Source organism: Colobus angolensis, unplaced genomic scaffold (assembly GCF_000951035.1).
Source record: "Colobus angolensis palliatus isolate OR3802 unplaced genomic scaffold, Cang.pa_1.0 Scaffold44, whole genome shotgun sequence".
Lineage (NCBI taxonomy): Eukaryota > Metazoa > Chordata > Mammalia > Primates > Cercopithecidae > Colobus > Colobus angolensis.
In genome coordinates this window covers 6,763,465-6,775,206 of record NW_012117821.1, presented here as the reverse complement: position 1 = coordinate 6,775,206, position 11,742 = coordinate 6,763,465, and the positions used below count along the sequence as shown (strand labels likewise).

At 39.0% G+C, this 11,742-nt stretch overlaps 2 protein-coding genes across 3 annotated transcripts in view; one reads left to right on the top strand and one right to left on the bottom strand.

The window, feature by feature from the left end:
- The window catches only part of NT5C2 (5'-nucleotidase, cytosolic II), a 94,592-nt gene that overhangs the window by 75,588 nt on the left and 7,262 nt on the right, over positions 1–11,742 (bottom strand). For both annotated transcript variants that reach the window (XM_011957360.1, XM_011957359.1), the window contains one exon: positions 10,736–10,860. In XM_011957360.1, the coding sequence (XP_011812750.1) occupies positions 10,736–10,836 (101 nt within the window). In that variant the 5' untranslated portion in view covers positions 10,837–10,860. The remainder of the gene's footprint in view (positions 1–10,735; positions 10,861–11,742) is intronic.
- The window catches only part of LOC105522824 (MARCKS-related protein-like), a 1,523-nt gene continuing 1,319 nt past the window's right edge, over positions 11,539–11,742 (top strand). The window contains exon 1 of the mRNA XM_011957425.1: positions 11,539–11,690. Coding sequence (XP_011812815.1) covers positions 11,539–11,690 — 152 coding nt within the window. The remainder of the gene's footprint in view (positions 11,691–11,742) is intronic.

The window sequence follows — 11,742 nt, the reverse complement described above, 5'->3', positions numbered from 1 at the left end:
TAAACCCGGGAAGCGGAGCTTGCAGTGAGTGGAGATCACGCCACTGCACTCCAGCCTGGGTGACAGAGCAAGACTCTGTCTCAAAAAAAAAAGAAAGAATAGAGAGAAAAGAGGAAAGAAAGAAAAAGAAAGAAAGAAAGAAAGAAAGAAAGAAAGAAAGAAAGAAAGAAAGAAAGAAAGAAAAGAAAACACTTAGGAATAAATTTAACAAAAGAAATGCAAGATCTGTACAATGAAGACTACGAAATACTGTTGAAAGAATTAAAGATCTAAATAAATGGAAAGACATCCCATACTCATGGATCAAAAGACTTAATACTATTAGGACAGCAATACTTCTCAAATTTATAGAGAGAGAGAGTCAATGTAATCCCCAACAAAATCCCAGCTGGCTTTTTTATATAAATTGACAAGCTGATCCTAAGATTCATATAGATACAGAAGGGCACCAGAATAGCCAAAACAATCTTGAAAAAGAAGAGTAGGTTGCTCTTTTTCAAAACTTACTACAAAACTGCTAGTAGCATAAGGATAAATAGATCAAACAAATAGAATTCAGAGTCCAGAAATAAATTCATACATCTATGTTCAAATGATACTTGACATGGGTGCCAAGACCATTCAATGTGAAAAGTATAGTCTTTTCAAAACAATGGTGCTAGGACAACTGGATAGTTACACGCAAAAAAATGAATCTGGACCCCTATCTTGTATAATAACAGAAAAAGTAAATTAAAATGGATCAAAAACCCAAATGTAAGACCTAAAGCTATAAAACTATCAGAAGAGAACACAGGAGTAAATCACTGTGACTGTGGAATAAGCAGTAGTTTCTTAAACATGTCATGAAAAGCACACTCAAAAAAAGAAAACATACATAAACTGGACTTCACCCATATTAAAATTACATGTGTTTCAAAGGACACTACCAAAAAAGTTATTAATGAAAGTCAGCCCACAGAACGGGAGACAATATTGGAAAATCATGTGTCTGATAAAGGTCTAGAATTCAGAATATATAAAGAACTTTTACAACTCCACAATATAAACAACTCATATAATAAAAATAGGCAAAACACCTAAACAGACACTTCACAAAAGATACACAAATGGCCAGTAAGAACATGAAAACATGCTTACCATCACTGGTCATAGGGGCAAATAAAGAACACAATGAGATACTATTTCTCACACATTCACATGGCTATAATTAAAAAGGCAGGGCTGGGCATGGTGGCTCACGCCTGTAATCCCAGCATTTTGGGAGGCCGAGGCGGGCAGATCACCAAATCAAGAGATCGAGACCATCCTGACCAACATGGTGAAACCCCATCTCTACTAAAAATACAAAAATTAGCTGTGCGTAGTTCATGCCTGTAGTCTCAGCTACTCGGAAGGTTGAGGCAGGAGAATCACTTGAACCCAGGAGGCAGAGGTTGCAGTGACCTGAGAACGCACCACCACACTCCAGCCTGGCAACACAGCAAGACACTGTCTCAAAAAAAAAAAAGGCAGTAAGTGTGATGAGGATTTGGAGAAACTGGAACATTCATACACTGCTAGAGGGAATGTAAAATGATGCATCTGCATTTGGAAAATGGTTTGGCAAAGTGGAAACAACCCAAATGTTAAGCAACAGATGAATGGAAAAACAAAATATGGTATATCCATACAATTTGTTTTTTTTTTTTTTTTTTTTTGAGACGGAGTCTTGCTCTGTCGCCCGGGCTGGAGTGCAGTGGCCGGATCTCAGCTCACTGCAAGCTCCGCCTCCCAGGTTTACGCCAGTCTCCTGCCTCAGCCTCCCGTGTAGCTGGGACTATAGGCGCCCGCCACCTCGCCCAGCTAGATTTTTGTATTTTTTAGTAGAGATGGGGTTTCACCGTGTTAGCCAGGATGGTCTCGATCTCCTGACCTCATGATCTGCCCCTCTCGGCCTCCCAAAGTGCCGGGATTACAGGCTTGCGCCATCGCGCCCGGCCCGAAGCTGTTATTTTTTAAGAGAATGCACACACACACCTTCCACAAAACAATATGGGAAAAAAAGACAACACAATTAGCAAACAACTTGAAAAGGCAAGTCACAGAAGAGGATCTTCTGCAAATGGCTACTTACAATATGAAGGTGTCCAACCTATTTATTCATCAGAAAAACACAACTTAAAACCAAAGGGAGATGCCACTATGTATACACTAGGATAACTTTTAAATTAAATGTACAATTCAAAAGATTAATATTAAAGTGTTGGTGATACTGCTCTCATACATTGTAAGTGGAACTATAAACTGCTAGGGAAAACTATTTTGCGGTATCTACGAAAACTAAACGTATGCTTAAGCTATGGCCCAGCAATTGCATTCCTGGGAAGAAACCAAGAGAAGTGAATGTATATATCAACAAAAAGATTTGTTCAAGAACGTTTATAACAGAATTATTCTTATTTTTTCAAGTAAAAATTATAATTTTTTATTATTATTACTAAAATACAATAATAGTTTTTTTATTTAAAATACACTGTTTATGTATACATTTCTATGAATCCTAACTCACATAACAGTTACCACAATCTGGAATTTAAAAGTTCCATCACCCCAAAAAACTCTCCTTTACTATCCTTCTGTAGTCACCCTTTCCTTTTCTACTAACTCTTAGAACCCACTAATGTGTTCCCCATCACTACAGTTTTGTCTTTTTGAGACTATCATATGAATAAAATCATGCCAGATGTCATTTAAGACTGGCTTATTTGACTCAGCATTATGACTCTAGGAGTGATCCAAGTTGCTGTTATGTATCACTAGTTCATTATTTTACCTGAGTTATAATACATTCTATAAATATACCACATATTGTTTATGCATGTACCTGCTGAAGAACATTTTGGTTGCCTTCAGTTTTGAGCAATGATAAACAGAGATACTATAAACATTATCCATTGTGTGAACCTGAGTTTTCATTTCTCTAGGGTGAGTATCTAGGAGTGGGATTTCTGGGTAATTAATGATGAGGCCTCCAACTTGATAAGAAACTGCCACAAACTGTTTTTCTGAAGGAGCTGCACTCTCCCCGTTCACCAACAATGTATGAGAAGTTCCAGTTGCTCCACATCCTTGGCGGTTTGATATTGTCAGTATTTTTTATTTTAGTTATTGTAACAGGCATATATACAGTCGCTTTAATTTTTATCTTCCTAATGGCTAAATAAGTTAAATATGTGTTTTTATGTCACCTGTATATATCTTCTGTAGTGATGTTCAGTCCTTTAACCATTTCATAATTTGGTTATTTTCATATTGTTACATTTTAAAAGTTCTTTATATACTCCAGATATAAGTCCTTTATCAATTTTTTTTCAGTCTATAGCAGCTTTATACGCAATAACTAAAAACTTTAAAAAAAAAAAAAAAACTCAAATGTGGGCCAGGCGCCGTGGTTCACGCCTATAATCCCAGCACTTTGGGAGGAGGGCGGATCACGAGATCAGGAGATCGAGACCATCCTGGCTAACAAGGTGAAACCCTGTCTCTACTAAAAATACAAAAAATTACCCGGGCGTGGTGGCGGGCGCCTGTAGTCCCAGCTACTCAGAGGCTGAGGCAGGAGAATGGCATGAACCCGGGAGGCGGAGCTTGCAGTGACCCGAGATGGCGCCACTGCACTCCAGCCTGGGCGACAAAGCGAGACTCCGTCTCAAAAAAAAAAAAATTGACATTAACACAGTTCACAACTTTATTCAGACTTCATCAGTTTTACAAGCATTCTGTGTATGTATAGATTAATATATTTACCACTAGAGTTGAGATACAAGAGTTCTTTCATAAGGTATTCCTTGTGCTACCCTTTTATAGGTACATCCACCTTCTCCCTCCACCCACCCCAACCTCTATCCCTAGCAACCATTAATTTATCAATCTCAATAACTTTGTCATTTCAAGAATGTTACAGAAACGGAACCATACAGAGTGTAACCCAGATTGGCTTTACTAACTCAGCATAATTATCTTGAAATTTATCAAAGCTGTTGCACGTATCAACAGTTCACTTTTTACTGCTGAATAGAATTTCATACATAGAATTTTGGGAGGAAAATACTAAGCCGAAAAATTTCTTACCAGTCCCTAAATTCTTACCTGTCATTCCTTAGGAACGTGAAACATGAATAAAAGCATTAGAATGATAAAATAACAACAACAAAAAAAACCCAGAGTTTTGTATTTTTTCTCCCCCCCCCTTTCCTTTTTCTAGAGACAGAGTTTTCCTGTGTCACCAGGCTGGAGTGCAGTGGCACAATTAAAACTCATTGCAACCCCAAACTTCTGAGCTCAAGTGATCTTCCTGCCCCGGCCTCCCGAGTAGCTAGGACGACAGGTGCACAGCACCATACTCAGCTAATCTTTTTACTTTTTGTAGAGACAGGGTCTCATTATGCTCCCCAGGCTGGTCTCAAATTCCTGGCCATTTTCTCATCTTGTTCTCTCAAAGTGCTAATATTATAGGTGTAAGTCACCACACGCAGTCACAATTTTGATGTTCTACCTCACTCTTCTTATTCTGACAAGATATATCCCACATACATATTATTTTTCTTTTTTTCCTTTTTTTTTTTGAGACTGAGTTTTGCTCTGTCACTCAGGCTGGAGTGCAGTGGCACAACCTCAGCTCACTGCATCCTCTGCCTCCTGGGTTCAAGTGATTTTCCTGCCTCAGCCTCCCAAGTAGCTGGGATTACAGGCACCTGCCACCAAGCCCGGCTAATTTTTGTATTCTTAGTAGAGAGGGGGTTTCACCATGTTGGCCAGGCTGGTCTCAAACTCCTGACCTCAGGCAATCCGCCCACCTCGGCCTCCCAAAATGCTGGGATTACAGACGTGAGCCACCGTGCCTGGCCCCATATGTATATTATTTAAGGAACATGGCTCTTCAGCCTTCCAGAAGACCTACATTTTCCACATGATTTTCAATTTATAAAGTGGCTACTGAAATTTTAGCAATTATCCACTGAATATTTGAACCAATACTAAAATGACAGTTTACTGCTCAGCTTGATTAATGACAAAATTAAAAAGCTGAATGACATTCATATGATATCCATAAGTGATTAAAAGAAACTGAAAGTGATCAACCTGGCAGTCTCTATCTGCATATAACCTGACACCTGCTTTTAGTATGAGGTTTAAAAAAGAAAATCATAAAGATTTCCCTTTTTCCTGTTTTTGTTTTTGAGACAGAGTCTCACTCTGTCACCCAGGCTGGAGCGCAGTGTTGCAATCATGGCTCACTGCAGCCTCGACCTCCCAGGCGCAAGCAATCCTCCCACCTTAGACTCCAAAGTAACCAGGACTACAGGTGCTCACTACCATGCCCAGCTAATTTTTGTATTTTTGGTAGAGACAGGGTTTGCCATGTTGCCCAGGCTGGTCTTGAACTCCTGTGCTCAATGAGCAATCTGCCCGCCTGGGTCTCCCAAAGTGCTAGGATCACAGGCATAAGCCACTGTGCCTGGGCCATCATAAACATTTCTAGATCCAAGCTATAAATACTACAAAATTATATATATATATAAATTCCTTTTCACTCCTTAAACATGTACAGGAAATTTACTTTGATTTTAGAAGAAACTATTATTCAACAGATTTATATAAAGACTGATATAGCTCTGGAAGCCTGAACTGCAACTAAAAAACAAAAACAAAAAAAAACTTCAGATATATAATTTAAGACAAATATACAAAAGTCTTTAAAGAATTTTAAAGAGAAAATCATTGCAATTATCTTCTAAAATAAGACAAAAGACTGGTTAACAAAAAATTCACAAGCCTAATAACTTATCAAATTTCAGTTCAATACGATAAAACCACTGCTAAATTAATAAGCTGTGTTCATAAAGAAAAAAGCCAATTCATTGTCCTACAGAAATTCTGTTGTATTGGAATCATCAGAACTTTACCAACGTAAAACTAAATGCCTGACTTCGGTATCCTGGGCACAGTCAATGTAGAGAGCAGATGAAAAACCTAATTGTTCCATTCTTGGATTGGTAAATACAAATTCTGATCTATAGTGATCACTAAAAGATTCTAGTATTAAACAAAAACTATTTAAGAGGTAATTTTCGAAGTTGCCTCTTTCAGGTCACTATGACATCTGAGCAGCTCAGCTTGTCTTCTAACCATATAGCAAAACACATTCCACTGAAAGGTTTGGCCTGATGACTATCCTCAGCCCAGAAAACTAAACAACCTTAAGGAAATGAAGGAGGAGCAACAGTCACACATTTTGAAGACCTGTATCTTAATAATGACATATGACCCGCATCTCTATATTGAAATTCAGAAAACTGATATTAAGCAAAAAAAAGCTGGAAGTTAGATATTTATTTACTAAGAATATTTAGCTTCTTCTAAAGGGAAATTGTAAAGCATCACATACAATGTATACTTTCTGATAACGATGAGCATAGCCTAACTTAACCAATGATAAATTACCAATTCAAATAAATGTCTTTAATGAAAAGGCCTGGAAACAGAATACTCTACAAATTGACTTAACTAGAAAACTAAAATAAATTTATTCTAAATGGTTTATATTTAAAATTTTTAACTAACAAAAACAAATACTGTTAGGAGATACAAGTCTCATGACTACATCATAAGTACAGATAATACTCTACCTCAAAATTGCAAAGGGATTAGATTTTAAATGTTCTCATCACAAAAAAAATGATAAATGTAAGAGGTAATGCATGTTAATTGGCTTGATTTAGCCATTCCACATCAAATTGTACACCATAAATACATACAATTTTTGTCAATGGTTAAAAACACGCACATTATATATATACACACACACACACACACATATATATAATGTTTTTATTGTTCTAAAAGCACACACTTATATACTTTATTTTAAACACTGCACATGGTGGCTCACACTGGTAATCCCAGCACCTTGGAAGGACAAGGCAGGAGGATCACTTGAAAATAAGAGTTCGAGATCAACCTGGGCAACTCAGCAAGACTTTGTCTCTACAAAAAAAATACAAAAATTAGCCAGGTGTGGTGGTATGTGCCTGTAGTCCCAGCTATTCAGGAGGCTGAGGCAGGAGAACCACTTGACCCCAGGAGGTTAAGGCTATAGTGAGCCATGATCAAGCCACTGCTCTCCAGCCTGGGTGACAGAGCAAGACTCTGTCTCAAAAATAATAATAATAATAATAATAATAATAATTTTAAAGCAAATTCTTGCAAGAGAACAAGAACCCAAATTTTCTACATTAAAAAATTTTTTCAGGCTGGGAGTGATGGCTCACATCTGTAATTCCAGCACTTTTGGAGGCCGAGGTAGGAGGACTGCTTGCAGCCAGCAGTTCAAAACTAGCTTGGGCAACAGAGTGAGACCACATCTCTAGAAAAAAATTTTTGAAATTACCAAGCACAGCCAGGCACGGTGACTTACTCCTGTAATCCCAGCACTTTGGGAAGCCAAGACAGGCAGATCACAAGGTCAGGAGTTCAAGACCAGCCTGGTCAACATGGTGAAACCCAGTGTCTACCAAAAATAACTTGGGCATAGTGGCGCATGCCTGTAATCACAGCCTCTCCAGAGGCTGAAGTAGGAGAGTTGCTTGAACCAGACCCAGGAGGCAGAGGTTGCAGTGAGCCAAGACTGCACCACTGTACTCCAGCCTGGGCTACAGCGCGAGACTCTGTCTCAAAAATATTAATTAATTAATTAATTAAAAAACAACAAAAATTACTGAGCACTGTGGTACACACCTGTAGTCCTAGCTACTGGGGTGGTTGTGGCAGGTGGATTGCTTAAGCCCAGGAGTTTGAGGTTACCGTGAGCTATGATCACACTACTGCACTGCAGCTTAGGCAACAGAATGAGACCCTGCCTCTTTAAATAAATAAACATAGATAAATTTTTTTTCAATGATCTAAAACATCAAGCCCTTGAAAATGTTTTTTCTATTGTTTCCAGTACATACACCTTACTATATGAAAGAATGTAGGGTGCAGAATCCATCTAAAATCTTCCAGGAAATACCATTCCAAATGAGTCAGGAGTACATTTATTCAGGCTATGATACACACACATGCGTGCGCGCGCACGCACACACACACACACCTTTTTTTTTTTTTTTTTGAGACACGGTCTCGTTCTGTCACCCAGGCTGGTGGCATGATCTCAGCTCACTACAGCATCCACCTCTCAAGCTCAGGCGATCCTCCCACCTCTGCCTCCCAGGTAGCTGGGTCCACAGGTGTAAGCCACCACACCCAGCTAATTTTTGTGTTTTTTTGTAGAGACAGGGTTTCGCCATTTTGCCCAGGCTGGTCTGGAACTCCTGAGCTCAAGCAACCTGCCTGGCTCGGCCTCCCAAGGTGCATGGATTACAGGTGTGAGCCACCATGCCCAGCCTATGATATATATTAAATACAACTAGGATGTTTATTAAATGATGTTTACTAGTCCTTATTTCCACTGCTAAAAATGTTACATCCTAACCTAATGTTAATAAATACTTACAGTATAAAGACCAAGCAAATAATTGAAGAAAAAGTATAGAACTACATATAACATAATATTTTCCAAATGTATGTTATGCTTTATCACACAGACACACATAAATGTTCTGTTGTACACTTTAACATGCCATATCTAGCAACATATCTCACATACAGAAAAGAATCATTAGTACCCATTTGACAGGAATCTTTAGTTTTCACTTTTTCAGGGTTTAAGGAACAACAGCATCCTAACACCTAGAAATGCCACAGTGACCTACCATGAGGCAAATATCACCAGCCTACTTAAAATACCAACTATTGATATAATAATTAACTTCTGATATACTCAATAACAAGTAACAATGGTTTTCAAAATATATTAGTATTTATTGAAACAACAAAATGTTACCTAATTCTGACTTAGCTTTCCTATAGAGAGAAGACTGCACTTAGAAATTTTTTTGTCTGCTTACAAAAACTTACCTGTACAAACCAGTTTAGCCATTTTTCCAGTAAGATTTCAAAGTAATATTCATTTCCTTTTTCCTGTCGCCCAGAAACAGCTAAGTGATTAAGAGTCATTTTAGACTTCCTATAGCTTCCATGTAACTTTTTAGCACTGCCAATATACTAGCACCTGTACTTATTCCTGGCTTTCCTGGTATGGGAGGCGAAGATGGTTCTAGTAGGGCCCAGATCTTTCTACCCCAGAAATTCACTTTAGGTGTAAATTTCTAATTTCTTCTTAAAAATAAATAATTACTAAATACATTATCTACTCCCAAGTACCCTATCTACTTAAAATTTAGGTAGAAGCAAACATTTAATTGAATTTATAAAAAGAGGTAAAGTAAAAAGAAAATACAATTTAGGCTGGGCTGAGTGGCTCATGCCTGTAATCCCAGCACTTTGGGAGACCAAGGCCAGAGGAATGCTTGGGCCCATGCATTTGAGACCAACCCAAGCAACATAGCGAGACTCCGTCTCTAATAAAATAAAATTTTTTAAAACAATACAGTTTAAGGCCAGGTGCAGTGGCTCACGTCTGTAATCCCAGCACTTTGGGAGGCCGAGGCAGGTGGATCATGAGGTCCAGAGTTCAAAACCAGCCTGGCCAAGGATGCTGAAACCCTGTCTCTACTAAAAAAATAAATAAATAAATAAAAAATACAAGAATTTCATTCCTGGGCTGGGTGTGGTGGCTCACACCTATAATCCTAACACTCCAGGAGGCCGAGGCAGGTAGATCACCTGAGGTCAGGAGTTCAAGACCAGCCTGGCTAACATGGTGAAACCCTGTCTCTACTAAAAATACAAAAATTAGCCAGCTGTGGTGATGCACACCTGTAATCCCAGCTACTTGGGAGGCTGAGGCAGGAGAATCCCAGGAGGTGGAGGTTGCAATGAGCTGAGATCGTGCCACTGCATTCCAGCCTAGGCAACAGAGCCAGACTATCTCAAAAAAAAAAAAAAAAAAAAAAATTCATTCTTGGCGGGGTGTGGTGGCTCAAGCCTATAATCCCAGCACTTTGGGAGGCCGAGGTGGGGAGATCACTTGAGGCCAGGAGTTCAAGATCACCCTGGCCAACACGGCAAAACCCTGTCTCTACCAAAACTACAAAAATTAGTCTAGCATGGTGGTCATGCCTGTAATCCCACCTATTGGGGAAGTTAAGGCATGAGAATTGCTTGAAGCCAGGAGGCAGAGGATGCAGTGAGCTGAGACTGCATCACTGCACTTCAGCCTAGGCAACAGTGAGACTCTGGCCAAAAAAGAAAACAAAAAAATACAAAAATTAGCTGGGTGCACACCTGTAGTCTCAGCTACTCAGAAGGCTGAGAAAAGAGAATTGGTTGAGCCTGGGAGGCGAAGGTTACAGTTAGCCAAAATTGCGCCATTGTACTCCAGCCTGGGCAACAGAGCAAGATTCTGTCCACCCAGCACCCCCTCGAAGAAAGAAAAAAAAAATTCTTATTAACTTAGGTGCAATTTTCTAGCAACCAAAGACATTTTTCTCTTAAAGACTTTTATTAGTAGATATACAAAGCAGTATGGTGTACTAGTAGTTAGAAGTCTCGACCTAGAACTAGATTTATACCATGAACCAAACATATGATCTGAGTTACCTAACCTCTCTGTACATTAATTTCATCATCTGTAAAATGAAGTGCCCACTTCATAGAGCTGTTTTGAGGATTAAATAGACAAAATACTTACCGATGATAGGCTTCTCGACGATACTTTTTCAGGGCATGCTTATCCATGTTAGCAGGCATATCTGCTGCATTCTGCAACCGATCACTCCAAGAGGTTGACATTTTATTTTAACTGTATTTTGTATTCTAGAAAAGAAAATCATTAATTTAGTAACTTAATATTGGCATTTGTATACTGACATCTGATTTTTTTAAAAATCAGAAAAACTCCAGCTTGCAAACTGCCTAATATAATTACCTATGAAAACACACTGAATACAGTAAATATGCTGAAAATTATACTGACACTTCTCAACAATCTAAAGCTGGAAAAATAATTTCATATGGTAATTTCAATCCAGAAAGATAATTTATACTTCCAAATAATTAAGCATCCTGCCAGTAATTACTAACTCTAATCCTAGATTCTAGAAAAGGCACTAAAACCACAGCACAGCACAGTTTGTGAAGATATATAATTCTAAGTTGATGTATGTTTTTAAAATATGTGTAGTAAGCAAATTTTAAATTCTGATCAACAGATTCTGATGTGGAGTAGAACAGTAGCAGGCACAGCAAGCGGGTTGGAGTAGGGGTACAGCTTGTTTCCCCATCCCTGTGAGACGCCAGCCCCATCCCTCTGCCTGCCCAGCCAATCCCGCTGTACTACCCCCAAGGTGTGAGCCTGGGTTGGATACTGGCTACCCCCCAACAGACCCCCACCATCACAGGCAGCCAGAGCTCCAAGGCTCCTCGGAAGATGTGACCACCAGGGTTGCAGCAGGTGCTTCCCCTGCAAAGGCCAACAGACAAGACAATGGCCACATGAAAAGCAATGAAGACTTATCTCCCAAGGGTGAAGGAGTGTTGCCCTCTGTGAACAGAACACATGAGACATCCGGGGCCACTGGCGACGCCATGGAGCCAGCATCCCCTATCCAGGGTGCTGAGGCCAAGGGGGAAGTCTCCCTTAAAAAGTTCTCTCTCTTTTTTTTTTTTTTTTTATTTATTTTTTATTTTTTATTTTTT